At 41.4% G+C, this 26972-nt stretch overlaps 1 protein-coding gene across 1 annotated transcript in view; it reads right to left on the minus strand.

Annotated features, from left to right (window-relative positions):
• The window catches only part of VWF (von Willebrand factor), a 213719-nt gene that overhangs the window by 96100 nt on the left and 90647 nt on the right, over nucleotides 1-26972 (minus strand). The window contains exons 16-19 of the mRNA XM_043968561.1: nucleotides 21904-22144; nucleotides 18839-18933; nucleotides 13904-14064; nucleotides 1847-1950 (exon numbers count right to left, since the gene is read on the minus strand). Coding sequence (XP_043824496.1) covers nucleotides 1847-1950; nucleotides 13904-14064; nucleotides 18839-18933; nucleotides 21904-22144 — 601 coding nt within the window. The remainder of the gene's footprint in view (nucleotides 1-1846; nucleotides 1951-13903; nucleotides 14065-18838; nucleotides 18934-21903; nucleotides 22145-26972) is intronic.

The following is a 26972-nucleotide window of genomic DNA, read 5'->3' on the forward strand; positions in this document are numbered from 1 at the left end:
AGCTGACAGTGAAATGTATACAACCGGAGATGAGAGAAGCTTCAGAGAGGAAAGACCTCCAGCTCTCCTAAGGAATTATTCACTGTCCCTTTTTCGAGCCCAAAGCTCTCCATGGGGAAGGCCTTTCATCATGTACTGAGGGTGTAGAAGGCCAAAGAGAACTGTGAAAGGAACCAAGGACTGGAAGCTGGAACACCTGGTTCTATTCCCACTTTGGCCATAAACTTGATGGTTCCTTGTTGAGCAAATCATTTCACTTTCCTTGACCGCTCTATCCCTGTGGACACCATAACTCTTAGGATGATACTCACAAGATCAAGCATGCAAAAACACTGATGACAATGACTCTTCAGTACTTCAAGGATATATGGCTTCTTCATCAACTATCATTTCTGCATCGATGATGCAAAGGGCAGCCCCAGACCACACTTGAGTAGACGGCCTGGTCACCAAAAATCTATGTCCTCCAGAGCCTCTCCCTCAGGTCAGGAGCCTCTCTGAACTTATGTGGGTCTTTGGACAAGAACCACATCAGGCCAGATGCATTTGAGGCCTTTCCAGACTGGGAAGACCTGTCAGAGGTCTTCTCCAGCATAGATTTAGAGAGGCTAGGATTACCTCCACTGCACAATAAGGCATTGGAATGGATATTTAGACTAGGTCTTTCCAAACCTGGGATAATGGAGGCCCTGAACATGCATAGACCCCACTGTTTTCTTGGCTAATGCAACTCCTTCATACAGAGGATGTGAGAGAGCTTTCATCTGGGAGAATCATGATCATGTGTAAGAAAAGAACACAGGAGAGACTGTGGAGTATGTGGAAACATTCTGTAGCTGGTTCTGGTTGGCTAAATATATGGAAGAGAGGAAACTCATCGATTGGCTGTGGATGCATTCAAAACCTGGCTTTGCCTACTTTCTCTTGGGCCTCGTTTGTTCTTGGGAGATCTGAGGAAACTTTTCTACATGATGCCCAGCGAAAGGGGCAAAATCTCTGCCCTTCACCTTGGGAGTTTAGACATATCAGGAGAAAGAATCACAGAAATCTGGGCATCAGAGTCCAGGCAAAGGGCTGTGGTCAATCTAGCCATCAATACTCCCATGGAGCATTGGAACAACCTTTGGGTTGACTTTTGGGGATCTAGCCCAGCAGTAGCTAAGGAAAGAACTTGTCAAGTAGAGAGGCTACCTTTGGAAAGCTACTTGAAAGGATCAATGCTAGGAATGAATTGAGATAAGTTTTAAACTGACTCCCCCCAAAGACAGAGGGGAAAGGGGTTTAGGGGGAGAGTGTGTCCTTGAATTGTGAGGGAAAATGCTTTTTAATTGTTATAACACCTTTGAAGTAAATATCCCTTGTAAAAGTTCATTTATACTTAAATTATCTTAATTTTTGATGGAATAGGTGTACTAGCCCTTCTAACAACGGGGGCAAACACAACTGATGAGGTCTCAAGGCAATAGCAGAAGAGAAGGGAGAGTCCAATTCCTCAGTAGGCCCCTCTGGATGCTGAAAAGTGATCTACCAGGACCAGCTTTAAGAGACAAAGTCAGAGCACATGTACTTCACCAGAGGCCTGTGATATTTAGAGGTAATGAGGTATTCCTTAACAGTCTCTTGCCCTTTTATGGGTGATGAATCAGAGTCATAGAGAGGAGGAAAGATTTGCCTAAATTCCTACCATAGGAAGGTAGGAAGTTCCTGCTTGTCCCAACTCTCCTTCTTTTCAATTGTCACCACGATGCTTCCCATTTCTTCTCCCCTCCCATCCCCATTTATCTTCATTCCCTAAAGCCCCTTTCTCACACTCTCCGGTCTCCCTTATCCCCAGACTATACCTTACCAAGTATTACAGTCTATCTTCACTGTTTCTCCTGGGGCATATTCTTTGCCCTTGTGGAAGCAGGGACATCTTTCTAGGGCGACACATCTGTTTCCATGGCGGACCTAAAAGAGACAGAACCCAAAGGCTCTTGGTGGTTGACAATGACTCACCTGAAACCTCACCATGGTAGAATATGCCGCTAACCAATGCTGGAGCTGTGATAATGATGTAGCCTTGGTTTGGGGTGATATCAACTAAAGAAGGGGTACTAATTCAAGACTGGGAACTTTTAAAATAAAAATATAGGTTTATTCTAGCCATAGATTTCTCCACTCTAGGAATTGGATCTCAATCCTAGAATGAGGGGATAAGTGTACAAAAGGGTTTAGAATAAGGAGCCATTTCTCTGGGGAACCTGTGCTGGAGAATGGAATCAACACACACACACACACACACACACACACACACACACACACACACACACACCTCCCCCCAGACACATATACTTACCTCAGGATCAATAAGGTTAGGTCCCAACCCCCAAGAATTCAAGTCCAGACCAGGACAGATCACAGAGCCATAGACCAGAATCATAGCCTCCTAGAAAGTCACTGGAGGTCTTCATTTGGAGCTAGATGACCACTTCAGTTTGGGGTTACTTTCATCTTTCTTTTTAAATAGTATTTTGGGATTTGGGATTTTTTTAAGTTTTAAGTTCTAAATTCTATCCCTCCCTCCCTATACTCCCTAGCAATACAGTGATCCAAGACAATCCCGAAGGACTCATGATAAAATATGCTAGCCATCCCCAGGAAAAGAACTTATATTATCCAAATACAGACTGAAACAGATTATGGTTCTTTTGGTGTTGTTGTTGTGGTTGTTGTTCACGTATTCTTGTACAAAATGACTAATATGAAAATGTTTTACATAATTGCTCATGTATAACCAAATCTAGCAATCATATAGCATCTACTATGTGTCAGACACTGTGCCAAATGCTTTATAAATAGTATCTCAATTGATCCTTACAACAAACCCTGGGAGGTGGGTCTTATTATTTTGTAGGTGAGGAAACCAAAGCAAATAGAGGTTAAGTGACTTGCTGGTGGTCACATTGCTAGTGTTTGCAGACAGATTTTAAATCAGATTTTCCTGATTCCAGTCCCAGCTCCATCTACTATGCCACCAAGCTGCCTCTGAGATGTAGGAGCCAGCAGGAAACTTCAAAGTCATCTAGGCTATGACCTTCAGTGCATCATTTCACCATCTTGAGCTATCTAATTACCCCTCATTTTACAAATGTAGTGACATAAGTCCAGAGAAATGAAACTAGAAGACACTGGTCTAGATTCCAAATCTCCTGACTCCTAGTCTCTTAGGCTAGCATTCTTTTCATGCCAATAAAAGCACTACATAAATGTGTTAGTATGGTTATCATTATCATTATGTTTAATTAAACCACCCTGCCTCAGTTCCCTGAGAGTCCATTTGGTTTCTGAGGCTATCTCCCTCCCCACTCCAAATGCACAACTAATGATCACATTTAGTTCTGGATCATTAGTCACCCAGTCTTCTTTTCACTATTCCCATCAAGTCAGTCCAGTCAAGCCCCTATTAACAAGAAAGATGTTTGCTAATAATTTCACTTCACTGTGAGAGAAATCATCATTCTACTAGGACCGGGATGTCTTCTAGAATATGGATATTTTTATAACCAAAGCTTACTTTTAAATAATATATTAAAGCCTACAAAGCTCACAACAGCCTATGCATGAAAAAGGATAATTTTTGCATTTTGCAGATGAAGAAACAAAAGCTCAGAAGCAGCACTGAGAATGTGAATTTGGGTGACTAGAAGGAAGAAAGTGTCCTTGGCAGAAATAGAGCTACCCCTTCTCCTGCTATACTCTCCCAATTGGACCTCTAGCTCCTACCCTGGGGCCATGTTGATTGATGGAAGCTCTGATTATATCGAGCCAGTCCTAGTCACCCATATTACTGCTGTGCCACTAATGCTCATGTTCTTCCCCTCAGCTTTATGTCCCAACACACACACACACACACACACACACACACACACACACACACACACACACACACACACCCTTCTATTTCTTCTGGAAAGGAAACATCATTCAATTGTTTTAAGGCTCCACTGACCATGCCTATGACTTCCTCCTTCCCTAGCCACCATTTTTTGTTTCCCCATTAAAATAAGCTCTTTGAGGGTAAGGATTGTCTCTCTTGTTAAGGGCTAAAATTCTAGCTAGTCTGTCTAAAATATCTAATGAGTGGTCGCCAATAAATTATAAGCTTTAGCAAGAGTTAGGCTTTTAAGCATTTATTAAGGAGAATAAGAATTTGGTAAAGAGAGAGAGAAAGGCCTACATTCATCTATCTATTAAAGGGAGAGCACATTTCTTGCTCCGCTCTCCACCAGAGTCCAAAGGAAAGAGAGCGAGACAGAGCTCCCGGCTCCCCCTTCCTCCTCCCACCAGCAAACGTCACTTCCTGACGCCAAAGAAAAGACACATGGCCTTGCCCTCAAAGACCTTCCTTTCATGGTGGAGCTTTTCTACAATAAGTCTCCAGCAGGTGGCATCATTCCAATCATTACACTCTTTTTTATTAGTATCCCCAGGGTTTCGTTCCATGCCTGGCACATACTAAGCCTTTAATAAATGTTGTGTCATTCATTCATTGAAGTTCAGAACAGAGGTGAACCTTTGGAGGAAGGTGATGAGTAAAAATTGATAATAATAACAATAACAAAAGAAAGGTGATGAGTCTTGTTTGGGGCACATTGAGATTGAGATGGCTCCAGAACATCTATTTGTAAATGTCTAATATGCAGCTAGTGATATATGACTGATGCTCAAGAGAGGAACTAGGGTTAGATTATGAATTACAGGTGATCCCACTTTCCTCTCTCAAAGGCATTTGTCTTTTAAAAGATCATGGTGATTAACCTAAGTGAATCTCCTATTGGCATGATTTCTGTCAATTTGATAAAGAAGGAACTTCAGAAGGTATGGAAATTCTCTACTGTAATGGGGGTCTTGGCCAGTGGGAGTCCCATTCTCAAAGCACGTTCAGCTCTGCCTGCTGCTTGCTGCCAACTCTTGTGGCAGGAAGTCCGGATTTAGAAAGGCTGGGACCAGGGGCCACTCCTGATTCAGGAGCATGCACATGTATTCTGTTTGCATGTCCCTCACCACATTCAAAAAGAAGAACTTTTTGATTGTCCACTGAGTCAAAAGTCACCAACAGTCTAGTATTTTCTCTTTAGTGCCTGTGGCTGTGTTTGATAGCTCTGGAAAACCTGAATTATTCAATGTGAGGCAAGCTGAGCTAAGGATCCCCAGAGCTTTATGAAGGCTACTGAAGTGTTACTTAAACCATACAACTTAGGGTACACATACTCCTACCTAATGCAAGGCAAGGTCTACCTGGGCCCCCCCATATTTACTCTCTGATGAAAAGGAATCCCACAGCTAACCCGCTCTTCAGATAACTGGGTCAGAGAAGAGGAAGAGAAAGAACAGGAGAAGAGAAGGTGAAAGGAAGTCTAAGACAAAGGGGGAAAGGTTCCAGAAATATAAAAAATATACTAGCAACCACTAGTAGCAAAGAACTAGAAGGAAAGTGAGTACCTATTGATTGGAGAATGAAGAAAGAAGTTGTGATATATGAATACAATGAAATATTATTGCACACTTAAAAAAAAGACAAATAAGAAGAGAAATTTGGGAATATTTAAATGAACTGATGTATAACGACCATATAATGCAAAAGAAAACAACAAGCAAAGTCTTCTAAACAATGAAATGACCAATCCAGACTTCAGAAGACTAACAGTGAAACAGGCCCTCTGCTCCCTAGTAGAAAGCAGGTAGACTCTTGAGGAATACATTTTTCAGATATGACTAATGTGTTGATTTGTTTTGTTTACCTGTACCTATTCATATAGAAGGGCTTCTGTTGGGAGAGGAAGGAGTTACTAGGTAGTTCTAGAGATGCAAAAAAGAGCATCACTAAGACATTTTAAAAGAAGAGATAAAATAATACGCTCATTTTAAAATAAATAGTAGAAAAGAAAAAATGGAAAGAAAGGAGAATGGTATAATAAAAGATCCTAGAGCTTTTGCTTTCTTTTTGGAAAGGAGAAACATAATGAGTTATGTTTTGAACATGTTGAGTTTGAGATACCTATGAAACATTCAATCTGAGATGTCTAAGAGGTGATTCAGGCCTGAAGCTCAGGAGAGAAATTGAAAGAAGTAAGGAAGTTAGAAGGATAGGTGGGTTTGAGGAGAAAGATAATGAGTTTAGTTTTAGAACAGGTTGAGTTGGAGGTATCTATGGGACCTCCAGTTTGAGATGTCCAATAAGCAGCTGGAGACGGGAGACCACAAATCAGGAGAGAAGGTAGGGCTGGATAAATAGAATCATCTGCATAGGGACAATCACTGAAGTCATAGGAATTACAGAGATTTACCAAGTAAGATAATATCATTGGAAAAGAGACAAGATACAGAAAAGGGTACTGGGGAGTGATTAGACAGTTAAAAGGAAAAGCAGTAGAGAAAAGGGTATCAAGAAGAAAGTGAGGGGCAGCTAGGTGGCGCAGTGGATAGAGCACCGGCCCTGGAGTCAAGAGTACCTGAGTTCAAATCCGGCCTCAGACACTTAACACTTACTACCTGTGTGACCCTGGGCAAGTCACTTAACCCCAATTGCCTCACTAAAAAAAAAAAAGAGAGAGAGAGAGAGAGAGTGATTGGGGCAGCTAGGTGGTACAGTGGATAGAGCACTGGCCCTGGATTCAGGAGGACCTGAGTTCAAATCTGACCTCAGACACTTGACACTTACTAGCTGTGTGACCCTGGGCAAGTCACTTAACCCCAATTGCCTCACTAAAAAAAAAAAAGTAAGAAGAGAGTGATTAAGAGTGTCAAAGACTTCAGAGAGCTCAAGAAGGATGAGGATTGAGAAAAAACCATTAAATCTGGCAATTAAGAGATAATTGGTGATGTTGGATAGAGTCATTTCAGTTGAATGATGAGGTTGGAAGCCAGACTGCAAAAGGTTTAAAACTGAATAAGAGGAGAATAAATAAAAGTAGCTAGTTTTGCCAGTTTTATCAAAGATTTAACCAAGAAGAGGTAGCAAGTACTCTGATCAAGAAGATAAGGATGCAAGATTACTCCAAAGGACTCATGATGAAAAATGCTATCTGCCTCCAGAAGAGAGAACTGATAAATTCTGAGTGAAGATTGAAGCATACTTTTTTTAACTTTCTTTATTTTTCTTCCTTTTTTTCCCTTTTTTTCCAGTGTGGTTAATATGGAAATATGTTTTACATGACTTCACATGTATAATTTATATCATATTGCTTGCTTTCTCAATGGGTGGTTGGGACAGGAGGGAAGGAAGGAATTTAGAACTCAAAAAAATTTTGATGAATGTCAAAAATAAGAGGAAAACAATTAGAAAGGAGAGGTAACAGGCATGATTAGAACAAGTAAAAACGTTTTTAAAGATGAGGGAGACATGCATGAGTTGGTAGGCAGCAGGGAAGGAGTCAGAAAATAAGAAGAGATTAGAGAGTGGGAATGATAGTGAGGAATATGGAACTAGTTGGGGATAACTTGGACTATTGAAATTTTTTTGATAGCCATAACATATACCATCAGTAATAAGCATTTCATCTTCAATCAAAAAATATTGGCCAAACTGTCCAAATATCATGTATTTGACAAATGGAATTTGAATTAAGTCCTTAGTTTTAGTGATGTCTTTGTGAACTATATTGCATAATTCATATAAGTCACTTAACCTCTCTAAGCCTCAGTTTCCCCAGATTCAAAATGAGGGGAACTGGCCTAAGTGGTGTCCAAGATCCCTCGAAGATTTGAATATTCTGCTAGCGATAACTAACTTAGCCAGCTATACTCTGTCACCACCCTGTGGCGGAAACAGGTAATATTGGGAGGCCAAAGAACAAAAATTGATTGGTTCAGGAGTTTGCTTTGATTCAACTCAAAGGGCCATTTTTAAGAACCTTCTCTGTGCTGGATGTTGGGGATAGAAAAACAAAAACAAAAACAGTCCTTGCCCTCAAGTAGCTTACATTCTACTGGAGAGAAATAACATGTACACAAGAAATATAAAAGAAACCCAAAGTGACAATACAAAATAATTTGTTGTTGTTCAGTCATTTCAGACATGCCTGATTCTTCGTGATCCCATTTTGGGGTCTTCTTGGCAAAGATACTAGAGTGGACTGCCATTTCCTTCTCCAGCTCATTTTACAGATGAGGAAACTGCTGCAGAGTGAAATGACTTGACCAGGGTCACACAGATAGTAAGTGTCTGAGGCTAGATTTGAACTCTGGAAGAGTTTGGGAAGTACACTCAAAAACAAAATTCTGATAACACAAAAGATCCCAGTGAAATAGAAAATGGAAAACTGTTTATAGAGATCATTTTGTATGCGCAGGGAACACAGTAAACATCTTTTGTAAAGGCAAATAAATAGGAGATAAAGGCCAAAGCAGGTGACTAAGCAGGAACACTAGAAATGATCACAGATGCAATGAGATAATGTCAGGTATCCTAAATCTCACAGGAAGCCAAAGCTGGTGCTGAGTGTGATAAAAAGTGGTTTGTGGTGTTGTTTTGGCTTGGGGTTTTGCTATAGTCAAGATACATAGGACAAAAATAGAGGACACGGTGAAGATAAAAGACTTGACCTCACTTCTATTTTCTTCACCAAGGAAAACACTCCTTAGAATATAGGAAAAAAATGCTTAATGGGGGATGGAAGCCAAGATAAGTGAGGAGATAACAAGAGAGCATCTAGCTGTTTTCAATGAGATTGATTAATTCACCAGACTTAAGGAAGCCCTATGGTACAAAAGATACTGATGGCTGTGTTTGCTGAACGACTGCGGGTGATCTTGAAAAAATCATGGAGAATGAAGGAAATGCCACAAGACAAGGAATGGGTAGACATCCCAATTTTTCAAAAATGGAAATAAGATGTATTCTTAAAACTGTGAGACAGGGTACTTGGGGCAGTGAAAACAAGACTCAAGAAAGAGTGACATTGTTTGGGGGGGGTAGGGGGGGCTGAATGCTGATGTAATTGGGAAGAAGTGATTTGGATCAGGGTCCAAAGCTGAGGGATCCAATTAAAATTTGGGAAGCAGAAATCTTGAGAAATATTCCAGCATAGACTATTTGCCTAAAACTCCACCCCCCCATCTTCTTTTTATTCTAGAAGTCTTAGTGCTCCATTCCTGGCTGGTACTAATGTTCAGACAGAACCGAGAAATGGTCTCGAGACTATCAGCTGGGCTCAAATTGGAGGTTTCCATTGTGGCCACAATTCCAGCTGGGAACACATGACTTGTACTACAGTCACCATCCTACTCGTGCTTAAAGAATTACTTTCAGGGCAGCTAGGTGGATAAAGCACCAGCCCTGGATTCAGGAGCACCTGTGTTCAAATCTGGCTTCAGACACTTCACATTTACTATCTGTGTGGCCCTGGGCAAGTCACTTAACCCTCATTGCCCCACCAAAAAAAAAATTACTTTGCCTTTATTACTCTGGTTAATTCAATCAAAGCAAATTACAACATTAGCCTTGTCTTCTAATGATGAAAACAAACAATGATCCAATCTGTAACAACATGGACACCCACTGAGTATATTATAGCTACCTGTTGCTGGTGTACAAATCTCCCAGTTATCTGACATCTCTGAATCCATGCCAAGGACAAGGAATCCCCAGCCTACATCTTCATTTTATTCTTTTAGACCAGCTATCCACTCAGGATTAGGAATAATAAAATTATCATTGTGCTTATTAATATTTAATTACATTTATTCTCATTTGTCCCCACCAAAAAAACAAACAAACGACCTCATTGAGATTCATTCTGAAGGAGCCAGGATTCTTGGTTCCTATTCCAATATTCCATTAATCCAATATCCCAAATGATGCTTTAAAACCTCTTTCCTCTCTCCAAGCCGCATTTCCCTCCTCATATGGAAAGAACCATATCTTCTAGGGATTGTGTGAGAAGGAATAAAGCCATACTTAATAAGGACGTTAAGCCCTCAAGGCCAGATGCTAAAGGTAGCACGGAGCTCCTTGTCACCCAAGCCCCCACTTCATTTTTCTGTTTCTTTCACAGACCTGAGGCCTTCAGTCTGGACTGCAGAATATAAACACTTGAGGTCTTTGTACCAGGCAGCATCTAGCACAGTGCTTCACACATAGTGTCCAATAACACCTGTTAGATTTAATTTCATTGAAGTGCCACCCACTCTAAATGCCTTATATAAGGAATCAAAAACAAGGCTTCCTTTGGGCACCACAGGTAGTGGGCAAGTTCTATAAACATCATATTGCCCCCTGAAACTATTTCCGTTAAGTTTTCAGTCTTTTCAGAGGCCTTGTAGGGGACTATAACTCGGTGGAGAATTGGCAAGAAGTATTCCCTAGTGACTCCCCTGGCAAGTTCAGAAGGGTTGGGAAGTGGGAGGCATGGAACTCTTTGCAAGCCCTAAATTTCATTCTTCCTTTCAAAACCTACTTTACAAAATTCTAGTGGCAGATAACTGCGTGGCTAGGAATTATTAAAAGCCCAAGATAGTTTGGTGGGGCCCTCCCTTTCAAATCCCCAGGCATGCATCCGCTACTTCTATGCTGTAAACAAATAGCATCAGTGACATCACACAGGAGAGAAAAATCCAGGGAAATTGATCAGGAGCTCTTTGAGAACAAGAATCATTTCCTATTTATCTTTTTATATTCTCAGCACTTAGCAATCAAGCTTCATACAGAATCAGTGACAACAGTGTGCTTGGTGATGAGGGAGATGAAAGTTTAGATTAGATAAGATATAGTCCAAGACCTGTATGTTATCAAAACTTAATGGAAGAAGTGGATAAGACACAAACAGAGATAACCACGATAAGCAACCTTACATAAATGCACCAGAGAACTGCAAAGAAAGATGTGGTCTAAGGGGGAAAGTGATTGCTGATAGGACAGGGGTATGAATGAGGGGAGGCCGACTGCAAGGACAAGGTAGACTCTGAGTTGGACTTAAAAACTAGGAAGGAGGGCAGATAGGTGGCGTAGTATATAAAGCACCAGTCCTGGATTCAGGAGGACCTGAGTTCAAATCCAGCCTCAGATGCTTGACATTTACTAGCTGTGTGACCTTGGGCAAGTCACTTAACCCTCATTGCCCCACACAAAACACACGCACACACACAAACTAGGAAGGAATCCAACAAGTGAAGAAAGAGTGAGAGTATTGAAGCATAGAAAACAGTATTAACAAAAGCATAGAGGCCAGAAAGCTCAGGCCATGTTGTTAATTTTTTTCAAAAATCTACTTTAGGGGCAGCTGGGTGGTTCAGTGGATAAAGCACTGGCCCTGGATTCAGAAGTACCTGAGTTCAAATCCAGCCTCAGACACTTGACACTTACTAGCTGTGTGACCCTGGGCAAGTCACTTAACCCCCATTGCCCCGCACCAAAAAAAAAAAAGGAAAAGGAAAAAAAAAATCTACTTTAGGGATAAAGAGCGGCAAAAGAAGGAAGTACAGAGTGGGAGAGGGGACAGACAGGAGCAAATCCCTTTTGAAGAGTGATAGGATGAAAGAAGATGGATAATAGAATAAATATCATGGGGAAGGGAATAGGATGGAAGGGAAACAGTTAACAATAGTAATTATGAAAAAGAGAAAAGGGGGGAAAATTGTACAAAAAATATTTATAGCAACTCTTGGTGGAGGCTAAGAATTGAGAAACAAGGGAATGTCCATCAATTGAGGAATGATGGAAAAGGCTGTGCTATATGGTCTTGTGCTACAGGAAATGACAAACAGGATGATCCCCGAAAAACCTGGAAAGACTAATGAACACCGATGTATAGTGAAGTGAGCAGAGCTGGGAGGACATTGTGTGTAGTGACAGCAGTGTTGTTCAATGAGCAATTGTGAATGACTTAACTACTCTCAGCAGTGCAATGATCCAAGACAATCCCAAGGAACTAATGAGGAAGCTTACTATGCACCCCTATAGAAAGAACTGATAAAAAGAACACTTGTGAATTTTACATATATAACCTGGTTGCGATCTTGTGGAGGAGGGAGGAAATGGAGGGAAGGAAGGAGAAAAATTTGGAATTCTAAATCTTATGAAAATGAATGTTGAAAACTACCCTTACATGTAACTGGAAAATAAAATAATTTTTTTTTGCTGGGAAAAAAAATCCACTTTAGAGCCTGCAACTGAGCCACAAAAGAATGCAGGGAACTAATAAATATAAGGCTGGAAATAGTGTAACCAGATTATGGAAGGCCTTGAATGCCCAATAAGAAAGTATAAAATTCACTTAGTAAACAATAGGAAGCCACCCAAAATTTTTTTGAGCAGAGAATTGACATGAATTGACCTACAAATAAAGAAAGATTATTCTGGTAGTGGCATTAAGGATAGAAGGGCAGCTAGGTGGCACAGTATATAAAGCACCCAGGCTGGAGTCAGAAAAACTCATCTTCCTAAGTTCAAATCTGGCCTCAGACACTTAGTAGCTGTGTGACCCTGGGCAAGTCACTTCACCCTGTTTGTATCAGTTTTCTTATCTGTAAAATGATCTGGAGAAGGAAATGGCAAATCACTCCAGTATCATTGCCAAGAAAATCCCAAATGGGGTCATGAAGACTCAGATACAACCGAAAAACATGAAAGATAGGGCAGAACGGGTAGAGAGTAAAGACAAGAAGACCTGTTAGGATGCTCCTTCATTAATCCTGGGAAGTGGAAAATTGGGCTCATGTTAGGATGGAAGCCAAGAGAGTAGAGGAGATAAGAGAGGGATAGAGGTGGGAAATGGTGAAAAGGAAAATTTGACAGGACTTGGTAACTGAGTAAATATAAGGGAAGGGAAGGATGGCACCAGTTTTCCAACTGGTATAAAAGGTGAATGGTTGTCACTAATAAGCATTGTGAAGTCAGGAGCCTGGAACAGGTTTAGAAGGAAAGATAATAAACTCAATTTCGAAAACCTTGAGGTCTTATAAAAACAAATGTTGAAAACTATCTCTACATAGATACTAGAAAATAATAAAATACTTTATGATTAAAAAAAGAAAAAAAAGAAAAGTTTTTGTTGTTGTTGTTTTTTCAGGGCAATGAGGGTTAAGTGACTTGCCCAGGGTCACACAGCTAGTAAGTGTCAAGTGTCTGAGGTCAGATTTGAACTCAGGTCCTCCTGAATCCAGGGCTGGTGCTTTATCCATTGTGCCACCTAGCTGCCCCCAAAAAAGAAAATCTTGAGGTATTCTGAAGTTTAAGGTGCTGGTGATACATTATTGGAATTCAGAAGAGATTTCAGAGCTATAAATAAAGAATAAGGAGTGACCTGAATAAGGGTGTAAAGCCAGGGCTGTGAATGAGATTTCCAAGGTAGAGGGGGGAAAAGAGTCTAAGGATGTCATCATCTTAAGAAATGTCCCTATACCGTATTTAAGAAGAAAATGTAAAAATAAAGAAAAGACAGAGAAAGACTGCTTAGAAAGATAGGAGAATCGAGAGCCAGAATCAATACTCTGAAGTCTAAGTGCCTAATAGGAAGAAGTTGTCAACTATATCAAATGTTGGCTTTTTCTGTCTTGGTGAGGGTGGAGGGAGGGGAGGGAGGGAGAAAGATTTGAAACTGGAAATCTTATAGAAACAAATGTTGAAAACTATCTCTGCATGTAACTGGAAAATAATAAAATACTTTTATGGGAAAAAAGTTGGCTTTTTGGTTTGGGGTGGGTTTGGGGTTTTATTGGGTTTTTGTTGTTGTTTTTGCCCCTCATTACTCATCTCATGGAATCTTGGAATGTCATGATTGGAAGAGACCTGAGAGATCATCTCCCATTTCACCATATCCCCAAGCTCTAGCTGTTTGCCCTCACCAGGAAGATAAGGTGGAAAGAACTAGAGGGACCCATCAAATCCATTCCTTTCCCTAGCCATGATGAAACCCCATCTTACCATTCCTGGAGGGCAGAGGCAGCCGGAGACACAAGCATGGCTAACGCACTCCAAGTCATAGTTCTGACAGGTTTTTGCACATTCAATCCCTTCCGCTTGGGGGTTGTCAGCCGGACACACAAACTTGACCATGGGGGGCCGGCAGCTTAGGCTCCTTTTCACTTGGAAACAAAAAAGTCAACATTGCAGTTAGTATGGGTTCATGTGCCATTGCTGGCCTCATCCAGCCTGGTGCAAGATGGAAGATCTGCAGACTGGAAGATCTCTGAGGTTTCCTCCAGTGTTCTGTGATCCTGAACCTCAGTGGCTCTCACAGTTGGTTTGACTACATGACAACATTAGGTCCTGCCTCAATAGAGTAGCTAAGAAGACTCTGGCTAGGGTAGAACCTTACCTCAGTATCAGGCCAACCTTCTCTCTATGAGGTTGATCAGGGTCACCTTAAACAAGAATACACACACAGTCAATAAGCTCCACTACCTACTATTGCCTCAATCAGTTTCTTTGTTGGCTGATTGCAAAGCCTTTGATAATCTGGAACCAGCCTAACTTTTTTCAGATTGATTATACATCTTTCCCCTTCACAGACTCCATTATGCAACCAAACCTTCCTGTTTACTATTCCTTACACATGACATTTCACCTCCCATCTCAATGCCTTTGACCAAGCTGTCCATCATTTTTAGTTTGAAATCCCTCTTCATCTCTCCAACCTCTTAGAATTCCTCTGTACTCCAAAAGAGACAGCTAGGTGGCACAGTAGGTAGAACACCAGGCCTGGAGTCAAGAAGACTCATCTTCCTGAGTTCAAATCTGGCTTTAGACACTTACTAGCTGTGTGAGCCTGGACAAGTCACTTCACTCTGTTTGTTTCTGTTCCTCATCTATAAAATGAGCTGGAGAAGGAAATGGCAAAACCACTCCAGTATCTTTGCCAAGAAAGCCCCAAATGGGGCCATGAAGAGTTGGACACGGCTGAAAAGATGACTGAACAACAGCACCACTCAAAAATTCAGCTCATATCTCCAAGCTGCTTATACCCCCTCTCCAGATGGTTAGAGGCAGCTGGGTGTCACGGTGGATAGAGCGATATGCCCAGTCAGGAAGACTTGAGTTTTAATCCATCTTCAGACACTAACTGGCTATGTAACCCTAAGAAAGTCACCTACTCTCAGTTTCCTCAACTATAAAATTGGGATAAAAACCTACTTCACAGGGTGGTGGTGAAGATCAAATGAGATAATATCTGTAAAGCACTTAGCTTGGTGTTTGGCAAGTAGTAAGCATAATATAAATGTTTATTTCCTATTCTCTTCCAGGTACCACCACCCTCTCTCCCTAAAACTAAAGTGGATTCACTTTATATGTTTTCTAGTTCTCTCTCTCTCTCTCTCTCTCTCTCTCTCTCTCTCTCTCTCTATATATATATATATATATATATATATATATATATATATATATATATAAAACATATATATATAACATATATATATATATATAACATATATATATAACATATATATATATATAACATATATATATATATATGCTTTGTTCATTCATTCATATCGTCTCCCCTGGCTAGAAGATAATTTGAACTGTTTCATTTTTGTCTCTGTATCTATCCCCAGCATGCACATCAGAGGTGCCTACTTGATGATCAAGTGATTGACAACCTACTTCCCAAAGTTGTTGTAAACCATGTTGTGAACCATGAAACTCTCTATAGATGCTTCAGCACTTGAATAGATCCACAATCTCATGGGTGTGGGCTCTTACTCTACTGGTCTCAAGATCCCAAGCCATGAATGTTTTCTCATCCAGAGCAATGCTCTTGCCCATGTCCTCATCAGCCCTCCATAGGAGATCTACCCAGTGCCCTGAAGGAGACCTTCCTTCAGGTTTTCTAACATCCTACAGATACTAGTTTGCAACTTGGACTGTCCATCTGTCAGCTTTCATTTGCACTACATGCCTGCCCCACTTTCTTTTCCAGGCCTGTGTTTCCTGGATAAATGTTTTTTGTAACTTCTTGAGCATATCATCATTGGTAATAAAAAATTGTAATTTTTTTTTAGAACCAGAATGCATTTCTCCACTGTCTTCTGAGACACCTACTATTTTGACCCTTAATGACAGTGTTCTAGAATTTGCAAGTAGACAGTTTCACTGTGAGAATATTATTGTTGTTGTTATTTATTATTGTTGTTATTGTTATTATTTATTATTATTATTTTAAAGACGGGCCTTTGTGTCTAAGAGTAGCTTGGAAATATTGAAAATGATGTCTGATTTCCCAGCTGCAGTCCACTCTCATTCTCATTTTCAATTCTGGACCACACTTAATGTCCATCTGATAGACATAATGTCTATCCAAGATGAGCTAACTCAATGTACTGGCCAAGATAATAGACTCAATTACATTTACAATCTTCCTTATTAGATTGTAAGCTCCTTGAGGGCAGAAGGCCTGAAGGCTCTTTAATGTCTTTTGCTTCTTTGTGCCTGGCACATAGTAGACACTCAATAAATGTTAATTGATTGATTGATTGAGTTCAATGTAATGTCTACAATAGGCATTCTTCATTCATTTGGTTTTTCCTGCCTGGATTATTTGTCTGATCTCTTTTGAATAATAGTGTATCTCATTTAGGATGCTCTGTAGGAGATTGCTACAATCAATGCCATGTCACTTAGAAACCATAGCATTTAGAGACCACCATCTATAGGGAATAACTCTTCCACTTGGGCTCTGAACAGGTGATTATATGTCTCCCTGTTTTATCTCACTTAATATTGACATTAAGAGGGTAAGAATGATTGGGGGACATCATAAGCATTATTGTTTCCAAAAGGGGGGAAGGATAGGAGGAGGTCAGCAATTACTGATCTATATGCCTATTTTCTCATCTCCTTGATTAAAAGATGAGAAGAGGAAACGTTTGTAAACTATTTTCTGCATCAGACCACATTTATAGTCATAACAGATTGACTAAAAGGTATAGAAAATACAGTATATAAAATCCCGTGTTTATTGTTTTGGGTTTTTTAAGCACTAACAGCAAAGCAAATGCAGCCTTTTTAAAGGCTCTTCTAAAAAAAGTTACCTTTCAAACACAGATAAGGAAGATGCAAGATTGTTTGATAGATACAACGACAAAGGGAAAAGTCTCCTCTACCCTGGGATCAGATGGAGCTAAGGATATTTCCTTTGCCCTGGGAGTTTTTCTTTTGCCCTGGAATACTCCTGTCCTTAGAGGAAGCTAGATGGCTCAGTGGATAGAGCACTGGGCCTGGAGTCAGGAAGACCTGAGTTCAAATCTGAATTCAGACACTAACTATGTGACCCTGGGCAAGTTACTTAACCTCTGTTAAAATTCATCCACTAGAGAAGAAAACGGCAAACCATCCAGTTTGCCAAAAAAAACCCTATGGACAGTATGGTCCACTGGATCATGAAGAGTCAGATATGACAGAATAACTGAACAACAATACCTCTTTCCTCAGGGTCAGACTAAGTTGGAGCAGCTTTTCCTTCACCAAGACCATTGAGATTCCCCCCTTCCCTCATGACTGGTCTTAGTTAAAGCCCTTTCCTTGAAAATAAAGAGAAAAAAGGGCCTTTTTTTAATCCACAATTAAATCAGAGCTTGACCTCCTCTGGATGAATAGACCTATTTGAAATCTTTTGGGGGTGGCAGAAGATTAGAGAAAAGGAACTTTTTACTTTTTTATTTTTTTAAAAATAGCATTTTTTCTTTCTTTCTTTCTTTCTTTTTTGCAGGGCAATGAGGGTTAAGTGACTTGCCCAGGGTCACACAGCTAGTGTCAAGTATCTGAGGGCAGATTTGAACTCAGGTCCTCCTGAATCCAAGGCCAGTGCTTTATCCACTGCGCCACCTAGCTGCCCAGGAACTTTTTATTTCTATTTATCTCACCATGTTGAGGTCACTTTCTTCTGTAGCCAAGGCCTACCAGTCCATCCTCCTTTTTTTTCTTCTAAAAGCAACATGCAGTCAGACAGTCAAGCAATCAGGTAGCCAGAGCTAAGTATTTTTTTTGGTTGGTTGGTTGGTTGGTTGAGGGTCTTTTTTTTTCTCTCTTCTAGATGAGGTTATTTTTTTTAGCCCTTAGAAATCCTTTCATTTTCACTTTCATCTCTCAAGGGACCAGTGTATGGAGGTAAGATGTATGGCAATCAGACCATTATTTCGTGCTGGTCTAGGGCAGAGCCATACTATTCGCTTTGATCCAGCCATTTTGATCTCCTCTATGTGGGGAAATACACAGGCTGTCCCATAGCCAATCTTGAATTAATTACCTAGAAGACCTGTAGGAACTCCAGAGTATCCATTGCCCACCTTCTGGGAAACCTAGGCATGAGCTATGCCACCAGTATGTTAGATTTTCCGAGAGTCACACTAGTACAAGGAACCAAAGACGAAAAATTACCTTCTTGGGGTCAGCCCCCACTATTTAATCCAGTACATATGAGTACAGAGTCTTGGGGGGTCCTTGGTCACAGGTTATACTGTGATTTCACTAACAAGCACTAATGCAATTACACAGAAAATTCAGTCTCCATCTTTCCCCTCTGACAACCAAAAAGAAATCTTGCTTTTGTCTCAGTTTTCTGGACACAAAGAGGCACATGTAGCCACAAAGCAGACATGTTAATATGTTTAGGTTCTGGCCACCGATTACCCAGGGCTCAGAGCACAGGAGGTGTCCTTTGCTAGTTGATGTTACACCTCTCTCTACATTTCTGCAAGTTGGTTTACCAAGTTTCCTTGTAGAGCAAGCAGCAGGCAGAGCCTGTGGTGCCTGCTCTGAGGACTGGGCCTTCATTGGCCAGTTCCTCTATTACATGCAGATAATATGGTAAACGGGGGCAAACAAGGACACACTCGCTCATCACAGTCTAGCTGTACTCACTTCGAGAAGATGGGTGACTATTAAGGATGACATCTGGCAACAGGCCACCCGGAAGTCCATTGGTACTACAATGCATAAAGCCATCCTCGCAGTAGCTGCAGAAAAATAAAAACCCATTCAGATCCTTCCCAAAATGGAATAAGTAGACAGGTCATATGCAGTCGGATTTGTAACTAAGAGCTTGTCAAAATCTCCCCTGCAAAATCCACCTCTTCTCTAACATAAAAAAGCACAGGGCTCAAGATTGCACAGGAACCTTGAAGAAGAGCTGGTCTGAATTCCAGCCAATGGGACTTTGCAGATTGGGTTCAAAACGCTTCTCAGGCACAGGGGTTCTTACTTGCATCTGTCATATTTACTAATACCACACCCACTCATTCTCCCAAGGGTTTTTTGAGAAATGAATAAGTCAATGGCTACAAACAGACAGAAAGTTCTCATTGCTGGAAAAAAGAAAAAAAAATGGGATGGGATGGGATGGGATGGGATGGGATGGGATGGGATGGGATGGGATGGGATGGGAAGGGAAGGGAAGGGAAGGGAAGGGAAGGGAAGGGAAGGGAAGGGAAGGGAAGGGAAGGGAAGGAAGGGAAGGGAAGGGAAGGGAAGGGAAGGGAAGGGAAGGGAAGGGAAGGGAAGGGAAGGGAAGGGAGGGAAGGGAAGGGAAGGGAAGGGAAGGGAAGGGAAGGGAAGGGAAGGGAAGGGAAGGGAAGGGAAGGGAAGGGAAGGGAAGGGAAGGGAAGGGAAGGGAAGGGAAGGGAAGGGAAGGGAAGGGAAGGGAAGGGAAGGGAAGGGAAGGGAAGGGAAGGGAAGGGAAGGGAAGGGAAGGGAAGGGAAGGGAAGGGCAGGGAAGGGAAGGAAGGGAAGGAAAGGAAAGGAAAGGAAAGGAAAGGAAAGGAAAGGAAGGAAAGGAAAGGAAAGGAAAGGAAAGGAAAGGAAAGGAAAGGAAAGGAAAGGAAAGGAAAGGAAAGGAAAGGAAAGGAAAGGAAAGGAAAGGAAAGGAAAAAAAAGCAGACTTGTCTCCAAAAGACTGTGTATTGCATTGCAAAGCATTAGATAAAGACAAAACACAAAGGAAACACACAGTAAGCTAGGAGAAAGGACAGTAAGGAAAAATTCAGAAAGAGAATAGTTAAGCAGGAAGAACCATTTGTCCAGAAGATGTTCTTAGCCATTTCAGTCTATAAAACAGAATGACTAACGACAAAGGTCTGGGTTCTAGTGTTGGTCCTACTATAAACTATCTTGTTTGTCTATTTGCTATTCACAGTTTGTCCTTCATTCTCAAAGAGGACCATGACATTGGAGTGATGTCATGACTTGCACTGAATTGGATTCAAGTGAGGGAGGGCTGTGCAAAGTCACCAGCCTCACTCTCTCCTCCAGAGCCATCTAGGTTCAGTGGCAAGATATACATCAGGAATACTGGAGATGGCCCCATATGTTTGAGGCAATTAGGGTTAAGTGATTTGCCCAGTGACTTCACACAGCTAGTAAGTGTCTGAAATGAGATTTGAACTCAGGTTCTCCTGACTCCAGGGCTTTATCCACTGCAGTAACTTGCAACAACAACTGTAAACTATTTGAATGATACTGGCTACCCTATTGCAATAGCCTGTTGTTTCTGGGCTACATGAAATGGAAAAAGAACATCATATGCAGTCATTCATGTCTCAGACAGGACCCCATGAAGCACAGCAACATGTGTTTGGCCCATCACATTGTCTTTAAAGATTATAGTATTTTCCAATACATTTCATTTTTCTGGCCCCTGCCCATAGAGCTCAAATACTTCACCCAATAATAACAGCTAATAGCTTGGCTATATCTAGCACTGTGTGAGGTTTGCAAAGCACTTTGCATAAGTTTTCTCATCCAGTCCTCACAACAATCCTGTGAAGTACCTGCTGTAATTATCCCCATTTTAAAGATGAGGAAACTGAGGCTGAGGAAGGTTAAGAGACTTGCTTGAGGTTACACAGCCAGTTAGTGTCTGAGGCAGGATTAGAATTCAGGTCTTCCATGAAGACTCCAAGTCTAGCATTCTGCCTACTTTACCACCTAACTCTGCCTCTTTATCATCTCCTTCTGGGCTCGTCACATTAATTGAAGCCAAGAAGTAGGACCAAGTAACCAAGTGTGAAACAGAAACAGTGAGAGAATGGTTGCTGTTGGGCATAACTGACATTAAAAAAACTCCAAAGATTCTGTATTTCCAACCTAAGGCTCTGGTCTCCCTAAGTGATTGTAGCGAAGAATCAGAGGACCTATATGTGCCATTAACATGACCTTGAGCAAGCTACTTTACCTATCATAGTCTTCATTTGTGAAACAAAAGGAAGGACAGAAATAAGCATTTATTAAGTGCCTACTAAGTATTTTACAAATAATCTTATTTGATCCTCATAATAACCCTGGCAGGGCAGCTAGGTGGTGCAGTGGATAGAGCACCACCCCTGGAGTCAGGAGTACCTGAGTTCAAATCCGACCTCAGACACTTAACACTTACTAGCTGTGTGACCCTGGGCAAGTCACTTAACCCCAATTGCCTCACTAAGAAAAAAAAAAAAAAAGACAGCTTGCCTTCCCATAGGGATCTTATAGTTGGGGCAGCTAGGTGGCGCAGTGGATAAAGCACTGGCCTTGGATTCAGGAGGACCTGAGTTCAAATCCTGCCTCAGACACTTGACATTTAACTAGCTGTGTGACCCTGGGCAAGTCACTTAACATTTAACTAGCTGTGTGACCCTGGGCAAGTCACTTAACCCTCATTGCCCTGCAAAAAAAAAAAATAATAATAATAATAATAATAACCCTGGCAGGTAGGTTAGGTATTCTTATTATTCCCATTTTACAGATGAGGAAACTGAGGCAGACTGAGGATAAATGATTTGCCCAAAGTCATATAACTAGCTAAAACCTGACACTGGATTTGAACTATGGTTTAACTGACTACAGGCCCAATACCCTATCCACTGTCCCAGCTAGCTGCCGCTAGATTTGACTAGATAAACTCTAAGATTCCTCCTAACTGTGATTCTGGGACACTATCACTGGGCACTCACCACATGGTGTGATGGTCTGAGAAGATATCTTCAGGCTGAAAGATCTCGCCATCGTAATAACAGGGGCACTGGGCTTTGGGCACACAGTTCCTCTTCTCATCAGTGTATAGCCCAGGAGGACAAAAACAGCCCTCAAGGCAAACCTCAGTGCATTCCATGTCTGGATAGGAGAGGGAACGACAGCTCTGGTTGCAAGGAGTCCCACACTGCTGATACACCTGGCCCTCTGGACAGCTCAGTGCTGGAGAAGAGAAAGGATAGACGCAGAGTGAGGGGTCTGGTCTTGGCATTTGTGATGGGGGCCAGGGGGAAGGAATGGTCAATATGTACCCTCCTCCCCCAGATTCAGACATGTCATTACCAGCAGGCATGATGAATAAGCCCCCTCCCCAATCTGTATGTATTGACACTGTACCGCTTTCTACTATACACAGTTACCTTGTGCGTGTTGGTATGAATGAGAAGTCTCAAGATGCTAGTTTTATCATTACCTGGGTGCACTTGACACATGATTGGAAAGATGGGAAAAGAGAAAGACCAAGATAGGATTGCTCAAGGAAGCAAAGGGAGAAACTGTGGGAGGCAGAAGGGGAATGAAAGAGTTTAGCAGTGTAGCATAGACTTGGCCTCAGGGATTTTCCCTTGTAGTGCATCGAGAATAAATTAAGTACCAAAGTTTGTGGTTGTTCAGTTCTTTCAGACTCTTTGTGACCCTATTTGGGGTTTTCTTGTTTTCCTTCTCCAGAACATTTTACAGATGAGGAAACTGAGGCAAACAGGGTTAAACTACTTGCCCAGAGTCACACAGCTAGGGAGTATCTGAAGTCAGATTTGAACTCATGAAGATGAGTTCCTGACTCCAAGTACAATGCTCTATCCACTGTGCCACCCAGATGCCCTAAGCACAAAGCTAAGAATTAATTAATTGGGCTGGTAGCTGCTATTATAAAGGTGAAACTAGTTTATTAGGCTTTCCAGGTGAGCTAAATAACAAAGCTTTTTGTCTATATTTCACTTATCTGTGTCTAATTGAAGCCCTCAAATTCCTTGCTGTGGAAAAGTAACACCTTTACTAGTCACGTGATACCACTGGTCCATGGTTCAGGAGGGGAAGAATGAGAGGCAAATCTTGTAATGGCCAGAGAGCTGACCTGAGAATCAGGAAGACCTAGGTTCATAGCCTGCCTCTGATGACTGAATAAATCACATTGACATCTCAGAACCCCTCCCAGTAACTCCGAAAAGACCCCCAAGTTGTAGAGAAGATGCAGATATGCTTTCATAGAGGGAAGTTCCTACTATTAAGTAAATCACAAATCCAGTCCCCCCTCATAAAAGATCAGTTTAGCAACCAGATCCCTGACACACAGTCTATAATTTATAGATTCAAAAAAAAGGTACAACCTCCCAACCACTTCCTTCCCGCCTTGTACTGTCTGATGATCTAGAATGGGAGGGACTACAATGAAATGCTTTAAGGTTGCAGAGAACTCCAGTTTCCAACGGTGTGGCCAGGGCCAGGCCCTAGCATTCTGGGAAACCACAACCGTTGTGAAACTAGCTTGACCTGGTGTGTAGCAATCAGGCTAAGGAGATGCCCCTTGAGCAAACACTTTAGGCAAGTATAAACAGCAACAGTTTCTATTCATTAGCAGAGAGACTGCATCCTGGGGCAGTGGAAGAAAGTCCTGGCTCTAGCATTAATTAGTGTTATTTGAACATGCCACAACTTGGGACGCTCAACTGGGGTGCACTCTAATGTATATCAAGGTCATTGTGACTCTGAGGCCCTATGTGAATGTGAATACTTCCCAGGGTACTGTTATTTGCAATATAGTTTTGTTTTTTTCCCCTTTGTTCAGTGTGAAAGAGCCCTTTGCTTCCAAATTGGTCTTTTCAGGCTGGCTGAAACCCACAAAGAAAGCAACCACTTTTTGTAGCAAAATCAGGTTAGTGCAGCAGGGGAGTGTTTCCTCATTCATTCATTCATTCATTCAATAAGCATTTATTAGGCTCCTGCTGCGTTCAGAACTCTGTACTAAGTGAGGAAAATATAAAGCTTAATTAAGGCAGACCCTGTGGGGAAAAGACAAATATCCTATTATAATATTGCTATATTGGAGGAGACAGAATGTGTAGTGGATAGAGAAGGCCGGTCTCAGAGTCAGAAAATACTGGATTTGAGCCAGGAATGGGCTGGTAAATGTTTAACAACCAGGCTTGACAGAGAGGGCATTATTAACACTTTCTTAAATCTAGACAAATCTCCAAAACAACAAAGCAAGGCTTGGTTTTGAGTGCCAATTTCTGAACTGTAAATGCTCCTATTAAAAACTTAATGGGCATTCTGCAGATTCAAGCCTTAATTCTGACAAATATGAGCTGCTTGACAAGTCCCTTTCAATGCCTGCAGGCAACTCCTTAGGATTATAAATTGGGAAGGAGCTGCGGCTCTGCCAAGGTGAAGGGAATTTACCCCCAGATGAGTCCCCTGCCCCAGTGAGGTCACAGGTCCAGACCACACATAACCATATTCTATAACATTAGTTAAGTGTGTTAGTGAGGTGCCAAGTCATTATGAGGGTAAGGGAAAGTAAAGGGCAGTTTCATGGGGGAGGTGCCACTTAAGATAGACTTTATAAAGGTTGGGTAGGAATTCAGCTGGCAAAGAGGAAGAAGGAGGACATTAGCAACAATGCAACCCAAAACAGAGAGATGGAAGTATGTTTAGGGGACTAGAAATGACTCCTTTTTTTTTTCCTAGGGGGCAGAGTGTCTAGAAGAGAATAATGGGACATAAGGTTAGAAAGATAGGATAACATCAAATCATGGAGAGCTTTGACAGACAAATAAAAGGGTTCAAAATTTTCATAGGGGAAAATAGAGGGAGATCATTGTCAATATTCAACAAGAAATTCCCTAAGACACGTAGGAAAGTCTCTGCTAGGAATAAGGGGAGCCCTTTATTCACTCCTGAATGATCTGCCCTTCCTGACCTGAGGGAGCATGGTACAGTGGGAAAAGAGCTGGTTTGTGAGTCAGATGCCCCCAAGTTCAACTCTCAGCTCTGCCATTTGCAAATAGTTCGATTTGGGGCAAGTCACAACATCCCTAACCCTCAGGATCCTCATCTGTAAAATGAAGGTGCTGGCCTAGAGATAGGCTAAGATCTCCTCCAGTTCTATGACCCTCAAATCCTTTTAGATTGAGAATATAGGTTTACTGTTATCTGCCAGGTATCCCTTCGATTAGATGACCTCTATGCCCAAAGGGCTATAGAACTGTGCATATCCTTTGATCTGGCAATACCACTGCTAAATCTATATCCCAAAGAGATCAAAAAAAAGGGGGAAAGGACCTATTGTACAAAAATGTTTAGAGTAGTTCTTGGTAGCTAAGAATTAAGAATCAAAGGGATGCCCATCAACTGAGGAATGGCTGAACAAGCTGTGTTATATGATTGCTGTGGAATACTATTGTGCTATAAGAAATGACAAGAAGGATGATTTCAGAAAAAGCTGAACTTACATGAACTGATGCAAAATGAAGTGAGCAGAACCAGGAGAACATTGTACACAGTAACAGCAATATATAACAGCAGTATAATGAAGCACTGTGAATGACTTAGCCATTCTCAACAATACAATGATCCAAGACAATCCCGAAGGACTGATGATAAAGAATGCTCTCCACCTCTAGAGAAAGAACTGATACTGTTTGAATACTGACTGAAGTATGCTATTTTTCACTTCCTTTCATTCTTTTTTTGTCCAACTTTTTCTTGTACAAAATTACTAATATGGAAATGTTTTACATCATTGCACATGTATAACCTATATTGAATTGCTTACTCCATCAGGGAGGAGGGAGAGGAAAGGGGAGGGAGGGAAGGATAGAATTTAAAACTGAAAACTTTTTTAAATGTTTAAAAATTGTTTTAATATGTAATTTGGAGAAAAATAAAATATTATTTTTAAAACATTAGATGCGTTCCATGGAAGGGAAGGGACTCTTCCAACTCTGAGATCTTTTTGAATAGGAAATAGATATGACTTCAGCCTCTCCTATTCTCCATTCCTTTGAGTCTCAGGTTTAGCAGGTCAAAGCATGACAGGGACAAACTGAGATTCCTCTAAGAGACATCAGAAGTTGAGGGAAGGAGAGGAAAGGAAAGAGACAAGAGGGAAGGATTAGCTAGACACTGTGCTTTTAAGTACACTCTAGTCACAAAGAGAAAAGACACCTTCAGGTCTTCCTCAAGCAAAGTGAGAAACACTGTGTGACTCAGGGAACCAATGTTGCATCTCCTTCTTCCCCAATAAAACTTCTTATCCATCTCCATTCCTCACTTAGAAATCTATGAGGGGGGGGGCAGCTAGGTGGCACAGTAGATAGAGCACTGGTCTTGGATTCAGGAGGACCTGAGTTCAAATCTGGCCTCAGACACTTGACACTTATTAGCTGTGTGACCCTGGGCAAGTCACTTAACCCTCATTGCCCTGCCAAATATTAAAAAAAAGAAGAAGAAGAAGAAGAAGTCTATGAGGGGGGCAGCTAGGTGGCGCAGTGGATAGAGCACCGGCCCTGGAGTCAGGAGTACCTGAGTTCAAATCCAACCTCAGACACTTGACACTTACTAGCTGTGTGACCCTGGGCAAGTCACTTGATCTTCATTGCTCCACAAAACAAAACAAAAACAAAAACAAAAAAAAAGAAGTCTATGAGGGGTGCTCCTTCTTGGTGGAGATAAAGATGAGTATGATAGAGGACATGACAGGTTCAAAAGAGCAGGAAGATTCAGAGGAAAGGTTTGAAGGTATAGAAAAAGGAAGGCTGGTATTCCTGGATTCAAGCCACTGAAAGGTACACTTGTTCAAAGGTGTGCTCATGGACCTGTATCGGGGAACCACTAACAATTAGGGTCAGAAGAGCTCAGAGAGGGCGAGGTATTTTACTCCTTTCAAACTGCTTTCCCCACTTTGACCTCTACCCCAAGAGGAAAAAAGCCCATATGTACAAAATATTCATAGCAGCTCTTTTTTGTGGTGCCAAAGGTCTAGAAACTAAGA

The sequence above is a fragment of the Dromiciops gliroides genome, chromosome 5 (genome assembly GCF_019393635.1).
Source record: "Dromiciops gliroides isolate mDroGli1 chromosome 5, mDroGli1.pri, whole genome shotgun sequence".
Classification (NCBI taxonomy): domain Eukaryota; kingdom Metazoa; phylum Chordata; class Mammalia; order Microbiotheria; family Microbiotheriidae; genus Dromiciops; species Dromiciops gliroides.